The sequence below is a fragment of the Cynocephalus volans genome, chromosome 10, assembly GCF_027409185.1.
Source record: "Cynocephalus volans isolate mCynVol1 chromosome 10, mCynVol1.pri, whole genome shotgun sequence".
Classification (NCBI taxonomy): Eukaryota; Metazoa; Chordata; class Mammalia; order Dermoptera; family Cynocephalidae; genus Cynocephalus; species Cynocephalus volans.
The window spans coordinates 54,857,275-54,875,392 of NC_084469.1; the positions used below are offsets into that span (position 1 = coordinate 54,857,275).

Sequence of the window (18,118 nt, forward strand, 5' to 3'; positions counted from 1 at the left end):
TTGTGCATTTATTTCTGGGTTCTCTTATTCCACTGATCAATGTGTCTGTGTTTATGTCAGAGCCATGCTTTTTTTTTTCTTTGTGTGTGTTTTTGGAGTTGACAGAATTTTTTTTTTTTTAATGTTTGGCCACAAAACAAGTTTTAATATATTTTAAAAGACTAAAATCATAGAAAATATGTTCTCTGATCACAATAACAGAAGGAAATATAGAAAATTCACAAACATGGGGAAATTAAACAACACCCTCCTAAATAATCAATGGGTAAAAAGAAATATCACAGGGAAATTAGAGAGTACTTTGAGATAAAAATCAAAGCGTAGTATATCAAAATTTATAGGATACAGGGCTCATGCAGTGTTTAGAGAAACATTTGTAAGCACCTATAATAAAAATAAGAAAAATCTCAAATCAGTAATGTACACTTCTACCTCAAGAAAACAAAAGGAAAAGCAAACTAAACCAAAGCAAATATAAATAGGAAATAACAAATATTACAACAGAAATATATGAAATAGGGAATTAAAACATAATAGAGTAAATCAACAAAACCGAAAGTTGATTCTTTAAAAAGATCAAAATTTGCAAACCTTTATCTAGACTGACCGAGAAAAAAAGAGAGAAGACTAAAATTACTAAAATCAGAAATAAAGCAGGGGCATTATTACATTGTCATTATGGTTTTTCATTGTGGTGAGATTTAGTTTCTCTTTCTGATTTGCATTTTTGTTCTAGTTGTCTGAGTCTTCTCGTATCTCAATAACTTTCCTTAAGAAGTTGCTTGGAATTCCTTTTCAGTCATTTCAAGGGTTTCCTGCTCTGTAGGGTCTGGTATCTGAGAATTACTGTATTCTTTTGGTGATGTCATATTTTCTTGAGTTTTCATATTTCTGGTACCTCTACATTATGTCTGGTCATCTGGTAGAGCAGTTGCTTCTTCTGTTACTCTGGAGTGGACTTTGAGGAGAGAGATGTCCTCTTCTTTTTCCAGTCTCTACTGGTTACTCTTCCTTGTGTCAGTGCAGTTGAGTGTCTGGTGGGCTGCCTGCACAGCAGCTTTGGCTACTACACTGGTGTCCACCACTTTTGCAGCAGTCCTGGCTGTGGCAGTGGCTGTGCTGGGCCACACACACAGAAGTGATGTTTTCAGTGTGCTCCTTGCCTACTTCTGGGCAGAGGATGCTGCCCTCGGCTCCTGCCTCAGGACCTCAGGTGTGCTCTTTAGGATTTTTTTCTATTTCTGTGAAGAATGACATTGGAATTTTGATAGGGATTATATTGAATCTATAGATCATTTTGGGTAGTATGGATATTTCAACAATATTCTTTCAATCCACAAACACAGGCTATCTTTCTATTTATTTGTGTCTTCTTTTGTTTCTTTAATTAATGTTTTATAGTTTTTAGCACACAGATCTTTCATTTCCTTGGTTAACTTTACTCCTAAATATTGTAATTTTTGATGCTATTGTAAATGGGATTATTTTCTTAATTTCTTTTTCATATAGTATGTTTTTAGTGTATATGAATGCTAGTTATTTTTGTAAGTTGATTTTGTGTCCTGCAACTTTACTGCATTTGTTTATTCTAAAAGTTTTTTGGTGGGGTCTTTAGGGTTTTCTATATATAAGATTATGTTATCAGCAAACAGAGACAATGTCACTTTTTCCTTTCCTTCTTGAATGCCCTTTAATTCTTTTTCTTGCCTAATTTCTCTGGCTAGGACTTCCAGTACTGTGTTGAATAGAAGTGGTGAGAGTGGACATCCCTGATCTCAGAGAAAAAGCCTTGAACTTTTCACCATAGAGTATGATATTAGCTGTGGGCTTGTCATATATGGCCTTATTGTATTGAAGAACATTTCTTTTATCCCTAATATGTTCTGAACTTTTATTTAAAAAGAATATTGAATTTTGTCAAATGCTTTTCTGCATCTCTTGTAATGATTAAGATTTTGTCCTTCATTCTGTTGATATGGTGAATCACATTAATTTTTTTGCATATGTTGAAATATTCTTGCATTCCAGGGAGAAGTCACACTTGATCATGGTGAATGATCCTTTTAATGTACTATTGAATATGGTTTTCTAGTCTTTTGTTGAGGATTTTTGCATCTATGTTCATCAATGATATTTGCTTACAGTTTTCTTTTCTGGTAGTGCCTTTGCTGGGCTTTGGTATCAGGGTAATATTGGCCTTGTAAATGAGTTTGGAAGTATTTCCTCTTTTTTTGGGGGAGCATTTGAGGATTGGTATTGCTTTTCTTTAAATGTTAATGTTTGGTAGAATTCAGCCATGAAGCCATCTGTTTCTGAAGGTAGATCCTTACCTGACACTATATACAGAAATTAACTTAAAATGAATCATAAACCTAAACATAAGATCTAAAACTATAAAAATCTAAGAAGAAAACATAGGGAAAAAGTTTCAGGACATTGGATGGAAACAATTTGTTGTACAGTAGTCCCCTCTTATCTGCAGTTTCTCTTTCCACTGTTTCACTTCCCGCGGTTTCAGTTACCCAATGTCAATCATGACTCAAAAAATATTAAATGGAAAATTCTAGAAATAAGCAATTCAAAAGTTTTAAATTACGTGCCATTCTAAGTAGCATGATGAAATCTGCCATCCTGCTCTGTCTTGCCTGGGACGTGAATCGTCCCCTTATCCAGTATTTCCATGCTGTATACACTACCCGTCCGTTAGTCACTTAGTAACCATCTCTGTTATCGGATCGACTGTTGTGGTATCTCATCACATAGGCATTTTATCTCACAACATCATAAGAAGATGGGTGAGTACAGTACAATAGGATATTTTGTGAGCACATTTACACAACTTTTATTACAGTATATTGTTATAATTGTTCTATTTTATTATTAGTTGTTGTTAACCTCTTACTGCGCCTAATTTATAAATTAAACTTTATCATAGGTATGTATAGGAAAAAACATAGTGTACATAGGGTTCAGTATTATCTGTGGCTTCAGGCATCCACTGGGGTATATTTTCATTCCCCCAGAAAGTCCCCTTGGCTTCTTCCCTGATAATAACTACTATCCCCATTCTGAAGTCACTACTCTTCTGAATTCCATCTCCATAGATCAATTTTAGCTGTTCTAGAACTTCATATAAATGGAATTATACAATGTCTTTGGTATCTGGCTTCATTTGTACAGATATTATGAGATTCATCTATGTTGTGTGTCTTGGTAGTTTTTGTTTGTTTGCTTTTGCTGAGTAATGGTACCACAATTTTTTATCCAATCACCTGTTGATGTCTGTGGGTTGTTTCCAGTTTGGGATCTGTTACAAATAAATCTACTGTGAACATTTGGGTACAAGTCTTTGTATAGATATGTTTTCATTTCTCTTGGATAAATACTTAGGATTAAATTCGCTGGGTAGTATATAGGAGATAGATGTTTATGAAAATTCTTAATTTTTATTGCTATAAATTCAGTCTGAGTAGTTTCATTTTTCTTAGCTTGGTAAGCCATAGAAATATTAACCACAGTGGCCTTTTGACCTATAACTCTGTGTGCCCACAAATGCAGATGACTGTCAGCTTCACCAGGCTTTGGGCAGACTGCGAGTACAAAACGCAAGGCAAAGCCTCAGCAGCTGCTTCAGGGCATAATTAATGATTGTGTCCTAAAAATGTTTTAGTGTTTCCACATAACCAGCTGCTGTTTCTCCTCTAACTAAATTTAACAACTGAGAACTATGGGAACAGACATTCTACTAAATACTCCCAATATAGTCTCTGTTAAATGAGATTGGCAGAGAGCTGTGCTATGACTGGTGCCCTATTTCAAAGTTGTTCCTTATTATTGATGATACCCTTTCATTTGAGAGGCTCAAGTCACATACAAATTTGTTACATTAGCCTCCAAACCTTTGTGAAATATTACTTTCTTGTTGCATATTGGACAATAACTTTCTAAGACTTCCTGGTGTCCAGATTGCAAGTTTGATTTCTGCTGTGCCCAGGCATCTCTTAAAGAGCCAAATACTGAAGACAGAGATTAAGTCATAAGTGTTATCTGAAATATGAGGCATGTGAGCATGTCTAATCTTTAAAGCAAAATGATGAAGGTGGACACAAGGTGGTTGAGCTTGTAGCAAATGACAATAAGCTATGTCTCATTGATGTTAGGGGTAGAAGAGGAGCACCTCTAAATAAAGAAAAAAAACCCTTATCTTCAGTACTCTCCTATTTATAACACTGGGCTTTAGTCTTTGGGGGACATACAAGTTCTGTAGGAGGGATTTACATCTATGCAAAGACTTGTACAGCTGAGCTTGGAATTTTGATTAAGGATGTAAATGTTATCTTATTTTCTTCGGAGTCTGGTCATTGCTATGTTTTGAATGTTTGTCACTTCCAAAACTCCTGTTGAAATGTTATTGCCATTGTAATATTATTAAGAGGTGGGACCTTTACAAGGGCACTGCCTTCATGGGTGGGATTAATGCCATTATAAAAGGGCAAGTTCTTCCCCTTTTGTCTCTTTGCCCTTCTGCCTTCCTCCATGTGAGGACGAAGTGTTCCTCTCCTCAGGACAGTGTTCAAGATACTATCTCAATCAGAATCACCAGACCTGTTGGCACCCTGATATTGGACTTCCTGGCCTCCAGAACTATGAAACAACAAATTTCTCTTTATAAATTACCCAGTCTGTGGTATTCTGTTATAGCAGCACAAAAAGGAATAAGATAGTGATACAAGGGAACTTCAGAAAGTTCATGGAAAGATTCATATTATCTTTCAATTCTGTTTTTCCACAAAATTTTTTTTTTTTTTTTTTTTTTTTTTTGTCATTTTTTCGTGACCGGCACTCAGCCAGTGAGTGCACCGGTCATTCCTATATAGGATCCGAACCCGCGGCGGGAGCGTCACCGCGCTCCCAGCACAGCACTCTACCGAGTGCGCCACGGGCTCGGCCCTCCACAAAATTTTTGAAGTACCCTCATATTAACTAGAATACAGAAAACCCCTTTGCTATTGCTTCAAAGCAGAGCACAAGCCCAACTTTTTTATTTTTAGCATCAACAGGCATAAAATTCAGTTTTCACAAATATAACCAGAACAAACATAATATAGGGAAAGAGAAAATAATTATAAAAACTGTTCACATTAATCATTAAAGTGTGCATAGGAGTGATTGATATACAGAACTGCTGTTACACTCAGAACATTCTGCAGTTCCATAATCATAACCAAACAACATAAAAGAAATAGCAATTCTCTGTATTGTCTATATGTACACTGTGAATGAACACTGTGTATAACAATATTTAGTGTTTCTGTGACAAATGACCTATTTAAGCTATGAAGTAGGAACTTCTGTCTCCCAACCTCGTCCACCTATCCAACTCCCATCTACCTGTCACTCTCACCTCTGCTCACAGGCCCCAGAGCCTGCTCACATTCTTCCTGGTAAAAAATATTCAATCCAAAGCATCACCAACCTTTGCTACTTCCAGGAGAGTCTCACCTTGGCCCTTCCTCACAGGGTTCCCAGGGGTTCCTACCACGAGTAACTCTTATTCCTGAGGCCTGTCCTCTTTCTTCTCTCCAAGGAGTCAGACTTGCAGGCAACTCCAGTTCTATGTGATTTTTACCCATATGTTAAGCTCAGAAACATCATCTCTTTACCTTCTTAACTCTCTCTGAGGCTCAAGTTCTTGTCTTTCTACAAAAAAACAACGTTCTGGTGGTAGGTGTTTCTGTCAGACACTGGTGTTTGACAGATAAAACAGACAGCTCCACCCGCCCTTTTCTTTGCTGATTTTTGTTATAGATGTTGGAAGAATTCAATATTTCATTTTCCAGCTTATCCTTTGGCTGAGGGCATCCATATGTCATGAATCTGGCCAATGAGATACAAGCAGAAATATTTGGGGGCTAGGGGTGCTTGAAAGCATTTTCTTAATATAAAGGGACATAATCAGCTGGCACAGTCCTTCCCCTTAACTTTTGTCAACAGCAGACACCAGCGTTGAGTCCCTGGTATGGCATCATTCCCTTTACAGACCAGCCAGCCACCTTGTAGGTTTGTTACTGGGCAGCCAGCGCTCGGCCGGCAGCAGGGCCGGTGGTCCTCGGTTCTTGGCTTTGCATTAATGAAGAATCAGAAACCAAAGTACAGTTAAAATTGAAACTTTATTGTGAAGAGTGAAGGAGGGATTTAAGGAAAAGGGGGGAAGGAAAATGCAGTGCATTGTCCAAAAACGGGTCTGATCCTAGGCGGGGTGGGACCCTGGCCAAACTCCTAGTGCAGGGGGCCCCACGCATGTCTTCCTGGAGCTTTTTATCTACTCATTCTGCATAAACATAAGCTACTTGTCTAAGCCTTTGATTGGCATCTAGGTATGATTTCCTAATTTTGTTACTGCACATGTTTTTTCCAATAATGCAGGCTGAAAAGCCCATGGGGGAGTTAAAACCGCAATGTAAATGTTATTTTAATGCTATGCTAATAACTATTAGGTTAACTCTGGGTTAATGTACTATAGTTATGTGCATACTGCAAACAGTGGAAAGTCCCTACCCACAAGCTGTGGTCAAAATGTGTGGAAGTTTATCCTGTTTTGACCGCCAAATGGGTGTTCCATGGGCGGGCTAGGGTGGGTCAAGATGGGCCTGGGACAGGTCTTTGTGGGCAACCAGATCTGTAATATTCTGTCTTCCTCTCTCTATCATTTCTCCTACCCACTCATGTCTGACTAAAAAGCTGATTGCATTGGACCTCTTCTATCACAGATGGGACAGAGAGAGATTCATCATTACAAGTATAGATAAATATTCTAGAAATAGATTTTCTTTTCCTGCCCATAATGCTTTTGCCAGCATCTCAACTACAGACAAACAGAATGCTTTATCCACCATTATGGCATCTGTAGTGGATTGAATGTCCCCCCAAACTCATTGAAGCTTGAATTGTCCCCCAAATTTTATGTATTAGAAACTTGGCCCCCACTATGTTGGAAGGGTGGGAAATCCTATTATGGCAATTGAAAAGTGGGGACTTGGGGAGGTGATTAGATTGTTGGACCATGCCACAGTGAATGGATTAAAATGGTGGTCATGGGCCCAGTTCTGAGGACTTTTAAAGGAGAGCAGTGAGACTCCCTTTCTGCTCCTCCATTTTTCTGCCATGTGAGACACTTGGGTCATTGTCACCACCTCCAAGAGCCTCACCAGATATGTTCCCTGGACTTTGGACTTCCTAGCCTCCAAAACTGTAAGCAATAAATTTTGTTTTCTTTATAAATTACCGAGTTGAAGTATTTTATTATAAGCAATAGAAACGGACTAATAACAGCAACCCACATAGCATAGTGTCTAATCAACTAGGTGTCCCATCCTAGTTGGGGGAGGAGGAAAGAAGGTATCTCAAGAAATAGGAGGAAGGATTAACTTATCAAGAACATGGCTGTCTGATGAATGACAGGTCATTCCATCCTATCTCCATTCTGAGAAAAGGTTTCCTTATGCAGAGACTGGGGTCAGAAGTCAGAAATCGTTCATGTGGGCTAAAATGAAGGTGTCAGTAGAGCCGTGTTTCTTTTGTAGTCTGTAGGGGATAATGTGTTCCCTTGCCTTTTCCACCTTCTAGAAGCTGCCTGCATTCCTTTGCTCATGGCCCCTTCCTTTACCTTCAAAGCACATCATTCTACCTTCTGCTTCTGTTATTATATCTTCTCTCTTACTCTGACCCTCCTTCCTTCCTCTTATAAGGACCCTTGTTGGGCCTACTAAAATAATCCAGGATAATCTTCCCATCTCAAAAGATCCTTAAATGAAGCCTATCTGCAAAGTGTCTCTTGCTATGTAAGAAAACACATTCACATATTTTAGGGATTAGGACTTGGACATCTTGGGGGACCAGGGGCATTATTCTGTCTTCCACGTCATTTTATTGGCATCATTGGATGTATGAACTTCTTTTTTCTCCTTTAATTTGTTCATACAATGCATTTTGTCATTAGATTTCTTAATGTTCTTCGAATGTTAGGAAATCTTTTAACATAATCTATTGTATATATTTTATATACATTATTAAAATCAGCTTTGTATTTGGAATTTTCATATCTGTAATTACAAATGAAACTAATTAATACTTTTTTTCCCTGTCTTTATTAGGTTTTATACTAGTTAGATAAAATTCATTAGAGAGCATAAATAAACTGTATATAAATAAATTGAATAATCATTATTAGTTCAAAAGTTAGCTAAAACTCAGCTATAACCATGTGGGTGTGGTGCCTTTTTAATAGTACATATTTTAAGATATTTTTAGGTCTTATTATTCTGTTCAAGTGTTCTACTTATTAGTAGAAATTAGTTAAATTTTACGAGGAAACCTGCAGTTTCCTCTACCGTGGTTATAGAGTTGCACCTAACAATCACAACATTCTTTTAAACTCTGGGTCAGTGGTTTAATCTTTTGCATTTCTACTGTCTTTATTTTAACTTTTGTTTTCTTTTGTTATTGTTTATCAGGCTTGTGTTTCATTTATCTTTTAGAAACAAATTGTGAATTTAGAAAATCTGGTCTATTATTTTTTTTCTAATGTATCAATTTCAAAGTCTATACTTACTTTTTCCTGAGCAAAATTCAATAAGTAATGTTTCACACAAAGCAAATTATAATAGCCAAAATATAAGGGAATACCCAAACTGAAAAGAAAAAAAAAATCACTCATAATTACAAATCCTATAATCAACTACTGCTAACAAATGTTAGTGTAACTTTACATAGTACCCAAGTGCCTGTTTTTCTGTTTATTCATAGAAATTTTGAAAACAGCATTACATGGTGTATAGAGAGAGAGTTTAGTAACACTTTTTCCATTAAGTATTTCTGGAACATACTGTATTTCTGTCATTAAATATCCCTCTGCAACTTAATCTTAAAATAATGACATTGTAACCCACTAAATTTGTATTCCATTATTTCCACTCCGGACTCAGGGTTCGATCTCCTCCAATCCCTTTTCCCCTATCCTGCGCCCAAGACTGCCCCCCTTCAGTCTGCTCAACCGCATCCCCAGCCCGCTAGTCCCGCACTACATTTCCCAGACGCCTCCACGGGCGGGCCCAGCCCCTACCAGGCGTGTCGGGGCCCGGCCCGAGGACCTGGCTGCGGCATCACTGCTTTCCGACCGCAGACCGCACTTCCCCGCAGTGCCCAGGTCTGGGAAATGAATTCCCAGCCCAAACGTGGGCACCCAGCTCTATCGGTATTGTAGCCCCAAGGACTGAAACTCCCAGGTCCGGGAAAACTAATTCGTGGCGTGGCAGGGAGTCATCCTCTCCCGATCCCATGCTCAGAGCGCGGCTCCTTGTAGGGAGAACTCTGGTCGGTGTGCTCTCCGGATTGTAACTGCAGTTCTTCGAGGCTTCTAGCCAACCCCTGTTTGGGATGAGAACTGTTGGGGCCAGGTTAATTTAGCGGCCTCGGGACGTCCTGGACGCGGGCCGTCCCTCCCCTTCCCCGATTTGGAGCTTTGTTCCCCAGAATCCAGCACGGACCCACAACTTCTTACTACCCATCTGCGGCTACCTACCCTCGGCTTGTCTCCTAGGAGGATTCTCTGGCGCGACTGGGTTTCACTGAAGGCTTGGAACAGGAAGCGACGCTAGGCAGAAACGTTTGTTGTGCGGACCCAGGCCCGCTCCCTCCCTCCCCACCCCACTCCCCACCCCCCATCTCCCGACTACCTTTCCCAGAGTGCTCCGCGGCCCGTGTCCCTCTTCCTGCAGAAGTTGGCTGGAGGGTGGTGAGTTGGCTGGAGTTGGGACGCAAAGAGTGGGGACGTGTGGGCCGGCATAGCTCCCTGGTTTGGGACGAACTCGACCAGACCGGAGTGCAGGGACTCCGAAGAAGTAGACGGTGAGGAGTTCTGGCAAGGCTGGGGTCTCTGTGGAGTTTTAAATAAAAGCAACTTATGGGTTGTCCGGGCTGCGTGCCCGCTCTTCGTAAATAAAGGACGCCGAGGCAGTGCGATTGGGCCGGGTGGGGGGTGTCGGGGCCGTGCCATCGAAGTGTCGAGGTTTCTAGTCCCCGCTAGGTAAAAAGCAGTATCCGGGCCGCGCCCCTGCATGGGGTGGGTGTGATTTGAGGATGGCGCTGGAGCGGGAGGGAGTATTTGGAAGTTGAGGATGTATAGCAGCTGTGTTTTGCCTGGGCAAAAAGTCCGTGCCATACTCCCTGGACGTGGATCTTGCGCCCGGCGTCCGGTGCTCGGCGATCAGTGCCTGCGGGACCGTGGTGGGGCCCGCTCTGAGCGGGACTCTTGTATGGCTGTGTGTGTGTGTGTGTGTGTGTGTGTGTGTGCGTGCGCGCGCCCCATGTGGCCGCGTCGTCGACTCTGCCTTTGGGAGAGCTGGGAGGGGGTGGGGCGCCCTCTTTGTACTTTCTTGGTCTGCCAGGGTCTGCAGGCGGATAGGTCCTGGGCGTCTACTGCGTTGTGAGCCTTTGTAGCTCCTATTGCATTTTGGCCCAGCCAGAACGGACGCAGCTGTCGCCACTCAGTCTCCAGATTAGTGAATGATATTCCCCCAGGGTTATCTTGGAGGGAGACGGAGCGGGGCACGGTTCTAGAACTTAGAGCTGAGGAGGCCCCACTACAAGGGTACTTCAAAAAGTTCATGGAAAGATTTGTATTATCTTTTAATTCCATTTGTACACGAACTGCCTGAAGTACCCTCGTATTTCCCCTTCTCTGTTTTTTCACCCTGTAGGCACCGGGGATCTGGGCTGGAGGCCCATAGAGACGTCCCCAGCCTAAAGGATAGGAGTATGGGCCCTTGGCGGGTGGATCCACTTACACCGTAGACTTGGGCTCAGTGTAAGATGCTGGGCTTGAAAATACCCCAAGTCAGGCTCTTAAGGAAGAAAAAGGCTACAGTCTGGGTGTCTATCCCAGTACTTCTGTCTGGGCCCCTAAGGTCGCCTGCTGTTTTTTATGGTTATGGGAGAGGGATGGTGGAGTTGCAAGCTTCTTTGGCCTCCTTCTCAGTGCCTGGGATGGGGGCACGGATTTGTTCAGACTTAGCCTCTCTGGGCTCCAGGAAGGGACTGTCGTCTCATGATTTCTTAACCCTTTTCCACTTTTTTCTTCCTCTAAGAACCCAGAAGAGGAAGGAACTGCTGTGCATCTAAAGTCATGGCGGAGGTGAGTTGCATTTGCCACTTTCTTTTGGGTTTCAGGACGCTATCCTATTTTAGGACTCTATCCAAAAGATTACATTAGTGATTTAGAGGAAGAAGAGAAAAGGAAAACGATGTTATGGAGCACTTTTCCTAAACCAGCCCCAGGTTTGTGCGCTTTGCGCACTGATTTCATCTAATCTAGAATTTTCCACTTTTCTGGATTTTGTTCATTTTCGGAACAGTCTGGGCAGTAAACATGCTGTAGTAATTTGACAGGGAAGTTGAAGAACAGAATAAGGTTACTCACTTCAGTCTTATTAATTTCTTTTTGTCCCCTCCAGGGTAACATGCAATAGCCGTTTTGCTTACATATTATAACAGCTTGGAATGCCTGCCTGCTGTCTTCAGCTCCAGATATTTTTTCCCCAAGATAGAAATAACCTAATTGCCCTCTTTCTAATCATGAAAGTAATATAGGATCCTTGCAAAAATTGCAAAACTTTAGAAAGTTATTAAGAAAGTTTAAGTCACCTATGATCTCCCCCATCCAGAGACAATCACTATTAATATTTTCAGATTATTTTGTCTACACATATGTGTGGGTGTGTTATTTTGTTTTCAGAGTGGGATTATGCTACTAATAGAAACAACTAATTTATTGAGCATGCTCACTTTGAACCACTGATAATTCGAAGTTCTTTACATATGTGATCTTGTTTAATCCACATAACAACCCTGTGACACAGGTATGACTATATTTAATTAATTCTGTGATGCATTTTTTTTTTCTTCACATTTCAACGTCTTTGAAATCAGGATGGGTTTTACAATTCGTGGCAAGTCATAGTTTCATTGATGGCGTTTTTTTTCTCTCCTGGTGTATAATGTGGCTTTATAAAGTAATGTGGCTTTACAATCAGTGACATCTTGGGTTTGATGAAATAGTGTATTATTATAAGTTAACAAATGAGGGGATAGGATTTAAGTCAAGTCACTTGCCCCCAAATTACAGTTATTAAATGGTAGAGCTGGAATTTCTATATTGACTATTGATTTATTTTGCCTGCTTGTCAAAGAATGCTATCTTTTTTGGTTTATTTTAAACCACAGTTTATACATTAAGCATATTTTCTCTTTGTCATTTATATGTTATTTTAGAAATATTTTTTCACAATCTATTGTGTGTTTTTAGATTGAGAATTTTCAAAAATGTATTCAGATAAATCAACTCCTTCCTTAAATTTTCTTCTCCTTATGTCATGCCAGATCTTCCATACCACAGAAGTAGAAAGTCACTCATATTTTCCTAAAGTACTTTTTTCTTTTATCCAAACAATCTAATCTTTAAGATACTCTATCTGGTGTGAGATAAGACCAGAGAATGTTGACTATAAAATTGCTAATTTGGAGTGTTTATTTAGAATATTTTTCTGAGACTTTGGAGTAAACAGTTTTAAAGAATGGTATGGTATTTGTAGGATGTGAAATTTAGGGATTTTTCCTGCATGTGCCCAGATGTGGCATTTCCTTTATTAATTCTGGCTAGTCAGTTCTCAAGGATTTCTTTCACTCTAAAGACTAAAGAAATATTGTTTCTGTTCTGGATAAATCTATTTCTTCTTTGTCTATGACTATTCTTCAGAGTTTTGGGAGAACTTTTTGAGTTTGTCTTCACATTTCCATCCAGGCCAGAACCTTCCTGACAATCTCACGCCCTCCCTAGCCACTCTCTGCACACTGTTGGGGGAGGGAGCTTCAGCTTCCCTTGCCCTTCAACCCCTGACTGTTCATTTCTCCCTCTATTTCCTACTCTCCTCAAAGTAGTGATTACCTTTTGTCTGTATTAGTGGGAGGCAATGCACTGTGATATGGGTAAAATCTTAGCTGATTTCTGCCATTTACTAGTTCTGTGACCATGGGCTTCCTTTTAATTTTCTTTGTATAATGTGGTCTACACGATTTGGGGAATCTGATGATAATGGAAATTCACTTGAATGTGCACTTACACTGACAACCTGGGGGTCTACCAACTCCTACCTCCTGGTCTCCCCAACATCCAGTGAATTGCCTTATCTCACTGCTTCTTTCCCATTTCTGCTCCTCAAGTTCTTGCCCTGTGGCCTCACTCTACTGTCTTGTGCCATATCAGACCTGCAGAAATAGTGCATTGATCTCCTCCTAACTGGGCTCTCTGGCTCCACTTTTACTCCTTAACTGTAAAAAGTCCAGTCATATATATCCTTTATTTTTGTTCAGTGAGTCCCTATTACTTTCAGGATAAAGCTCTAACTCTTTCACATTCATTGTATATTTACTAAAAAGCATATTCTGTATTTACTAAGCACCAAGTCTAGTTCTAAATTTGTAAGGATGATGTGTTTATTCGTGGCAGGGATGACACATCACTGAAGACATTTCTGTCCTGGTGGATGTGGACTTCTTCAATATCCCTTTTCTCTACTCTTTTCTCAGAACCCCCAGTTACCCCCGTTCACTGTCTGCTCCACAGACATGCAGGATGCAATTAGTCTCCCTCACTACCTCCAACTTCTGCTGTTCAGTCTACCTGGAATGCTGTTCAGTCTGTTTTCTGCTCATTGGAATTCTATTCCGTTTTTGAGTCCCAATTAATTTTGAACATGTTACATGAAACTTTCCACATTCCCCTCAACCTAAGTAAGCCACTCTTTTCTCATTTCCTATAGCAAGATTCTGACCCTTCTTTTCAGCCTCATCTCTCTCTTCTCCCTCTCTGACTCCCCTCTAGTCATGTTGAACTATACTAACAGTTCCCAGAATGCACAGTGCTATCTCTTGCCTCCATTGCCCAAGAAACACAAGAGGGGCACTTATCCCTCACCACCCCTTTCTCTGGGTTGTACTGGACCCAGCTCAAGAACCAGTGTCTATGAAGCCTGAATCAGTCTCCTGGTTGTGCTTTCCTGCACTAAAATCACATTTCTTAATCCGACAGCTTTATGTTTGATTTTTGGTCTCTAAGTGGCTTATTTGGGTCTTGTGTAATGGTTTTCAATAAAATTTTATAATTAGATTCATACATCTTTTGTTAATTTTATCCCTAGGTCTTTTTATACTTTGCGTTTTTCTTAAAGGGCGTTCATCTTTAAATAGAATTTCTCATTGTTTCTGGTATATAGACATGCACTTGATTTTTAGATGTTGATTTTATGTCCATCCAACTTACTGAACTCTCATTTATCCTAACATCTTATAGATTCTTTTGGATTTGAGTTTACCTAACTAGATGAATAAGGACACTTTTTGTCTGTAAATCATTGTATTATCTGTAAATGTTGATTTTTTTCCTTCTTTTTTCAACTCTTATTTAGTTCTAATTCTTGACTTAGTGCACTGGCTCCACCTCCCAGAACTGTATCGAGTGGTGAATATGGGCACCCTTGTCTTATTCCAGTTTTAGAAGAGATACTTTTGACATTTTACATCCACTTATAACGCTTGCTGTTATCTTTTTGTAGATGTCCTTTTTCAGATTAGGAACATTGCTTTTTATTCCTAATTTGCTCTTCAGTTTTTATCACGAACCAATATTATATTTTTTTGTAATGCCTTTCTACATCTCCTAAGATGATCATAGAGGTAATGTAACTAATAACTTTAATTGATTTCTAATATCATATATACCTTTTTTTTTTGGGAAAAACCTAACTTGGCCATGTTATATTAGGATTTTTTTTTTCTTTTTTTTTTTTTTACATATTACTGGATTCAGTTTGCTAATAATTTATTTAGAATTTTATATTTGTGGCATGTATAAGATTGGCCTATAATTTTAATTCTTCGTAATATCTTTGTACAAGTTACTCTATGTCAGGGGTCAGCAAACTTTGGCCCTGGCCTGCTAGCCAAGAATGTTTTCTACATTTTTAAATGGTTGGGGAAAAAAATCAAAAGAATAATTGTATTTTATGACACACAAAAATTATATGAAGTTCAGGTTTCAGTGTCCATAAATAAAGCTTCATTGGAGCTTTGCCACACTCATTTGTTTATGTAATGCCTATGGCTGCTTCTGTGCTGCAATGACAGAGTTGAGGAGTTGCAAAAGACATGGTGTGTCCCACAGAGCCTAAATATTTACTACGTGGCCCTGTACAGAGAAAGATTACTGACCTCTGGTCTAGCCTCATAAAATATGTCAAAGAGTGTTCCTTTCTTTTTTCTTTTTCCCATGGTAGGGTTGGGGAGGCTTCACATGTGGTGTTGAATTAATCACAATCTTCACTTCATGGCATGTTGTTATCATTGGTGTTAGCAAGGCAGTTTTCTTCTTCTGATTATTTGTCTATTCCTTGTCATCTGTTCCATTTACCACCCCCACCATGATAGGCAGTCCTGTTACTGTGCATCTTTTTCTTAGAATGTACTCATGCAAAATGTTTTTCTCTTGTGTTAGGCCCAGTATGGTCAGTTTCTAAATCCTCCGTGTATGACTGAGAAAAATGTTATTAGAATTAGGTGTATTGTTCTATATACAGGCATTAGGTCAAGATTATTAATTTTGTTATTTAAATATTGTCTTTTTACTGACTTTTTGTCTGTTGTATCAGTTATTTCAATTGTTGTGTTAAAATCTCCATTATGATTAGGGTTTGTCTATTTGTCATAAGTTTATACTTATGTTTATGTATGTGTATATAATATATATGTATTGTTTATTAGGTATGCATACAAGTTATCTTTTTTAACTTTTACTTCTAGTCTCTCTGAATATTTGTGTTTCAGATGTGTCTCTTGTAAATAGCATATAGCAGGGCTTGGTTTTGAAAACTTTGACCAACTTTGTCTTTTAATGAGAGTATTTATTTACAATGGTTTAATTACTGATACAATTGAAAATACCATTTTTGTGCCTTTTAGTCTACCTTTTTTATACTTTATATTTTACTCTATGTGAGTTTGAAAGTTATAAATATTTGTATTTATTTAGTGGTTACCTAGAAGTTTTAACACACTTTATTGATTTAGCAATGTCAAGACTGAAGAATATCTTTATGCTCTTGCTGAATAGGGCAAGGAACTCTAGGATATTCTAATTGATCAAACAACTTACTGACATTGTTGTCAGGTAATTTCCTTCCATTATTTTTTTTAACCCATAATATATTTTTATTTTTTTTATACATTGAATGTTAACTTAGATTATCCATGTAATTACCACTTTGTTTGCCATTCTTGCTTACATCTCAAATCCTTCATCTGTGATCATTTTCCTTTAGATGGAAGTACATACTTCAGTGAATTTTTCTCTGTTTTTGGTTTCTTGAAAATGTCTTTATTTGCCCTCATTTGTGAAAGATAATTTTCTCTCAGCACAGAGGTTTTCTATTGTCTTCTGATTTACATTGTTATTATTGAATTATCATCTGTCAATCAGACTGTTGTTCTTTTGTAGATAATCTGTCTTTAATCCCAAATGGCTTTTATCATATTCTCTCTGTATTTAGTGCTCTGCAGTTTGGGCATGGTTTTTTCTAGGTATGGATTTCTTTTTATTTATTCTGTCACTTATCGGGCTTCCTGAATCTGAATAATGCTTTTTTTTCCAGTTCTGAAAATTTCTTAGCTTTTATGCCTTCAAATATTGCCTTTTTCTCAATTCTTTCTCCTTTTTCCTTCTAGAATTCTAGTTAGTCATTCTTGATGGAGTTCTTCTTAATCCTAATCTCTTTTTTGTACATCTTTCAGTCCAATAATTTGTATCTTGAGAGATATTTATTCCAGCCATTGTATGATTCAAATATTATGGTTTTTGTTCTACAAATATTGATTTTTTTTCTTTTAAATCTACCTGTCATTTTTGTGAAGTTTTGTTTTGTACTACCTTACCTCTTTTTAGAAGACATGTAATATGCCTGTTTTATATTCTTTGGCATTATCTATGTAATATATTAATCTTTGGAGGTATGATTTCTCACCCCCACACCAACATTTTATTATGGAAATTTTCAAATATTATGAAAAGTTGAAACAATTACATGACTGATTTTCATGACTCTTTGTTCAAGGAACTATGCCTCTTTGCCTGTTTCATTTTAATTTTTTAAATTAAATTAAAGTTTTTATTTAGGCAAAATTCACATTATATACAGTCAATCATTTTAAAGTTCAGTGGTATTTAGTGCTATTTAATTTTTGACTCTTAGATCATTTCCCTTGGAATTCTACCCATGGATTCTTGAGGCTTGGTTGAGGCTGTTCCTGTAGGGCAGATCTGTGTTTGCTTCTACCAGGAGCACTGCCAAACCGGAAAGAACCTTCTTAAAGTAAATTCATAGATGGCATGTTTTTTAGATCCACCCAGTAGTGTAAATGTGAGCTGAAGACCTGTGTGAGGGCTGGTTTTTGATTACATTTCCTCAGGAGAAAATGTTTCCCTTCCACCAGCTGCCAAGGTTCAAGTCAAGCAATTTTACTTGTGGCCCACAAGAATGGGAGTGCTACTTCTAGTTTTCCCTTACTCTGGGAGTGTGGTCCCAGGGGTCCCAGGTCTGTGCAGTGTAGAACCAAATAGACTCCCATCTTGGCCAGCTGTAGACTTGGTCTCCTCTCACCCTGCTCCTTAAGATCCTGAATGTCAAAGTTCATGGGTATCTTAGCTCAGCAGACATTCTCTGTCCAAAATAAACTTCAGTGGCTTGGCATACCCCTCTCGATTCCCATTTTGACTTAGTTTTAGTCTCTGAAGACTACTTTCCTTTTTTGTCAGCTCATCATTGTGTTCCAAAATATTTTCAATATTCAGTCCGTTATTTTTCAGCTGGTGATTTGGTCATGGTATCTAGTCTCCCACAAAGCCTGATGTCCTGTGATTGTCTCTATTTTTTGTCTCCCTTACTCTAAGCTGTTTAAGGAAGATACTGGATCAGAATTATCTGTTCCCAGTGCTCACACAGAACCAGAGTCAAGG

The 18,118-nt window shown here is 38.8% G+C and overlaps 1 protein-coding gene and 1 long non-coding RNA gene across 5 annotated transcripts in view; one reads left to right on the top strand and one right to left on the bottom strand.

Moving 5' to 3' along the window:
* The window catches only part of ZNF568 (zinc finger protein 568), an 88,158-nt gene that overhangs the window by 52,977 nt on the left and 17,063 nt on the right, over positions 1-18,118 (top strand). For all 4 annotated transcript variants that reach the window (XM_063111851.1, XM_063111852.1, XM_063111850.1 and 1 more), the window contains exon 6: positions 11,145-11,191. In XM_063111851.1, coding sequence (XP_062967921.1) covers positions 11,145-11,191 — 47 coding nt within the window. The remainder of the gene's footprint in view (positions 1-11,144; positions 11,192-18,118) is intronic.
* LOC134388672 (uncharacterized) lies at positions 8,791-10,268 on the bottom strand. Its single transcript, XR_010024643.1, has 3 exons — positions 9,735-10,268; positions 9,581-9,652; positions 8,791-9,426 (listed from the first exon to the last, which is right to left on the bottom strand). It is a non-coding gene; the product is annotated as an uncharacterized LOC134388672 (long non-coding RNA).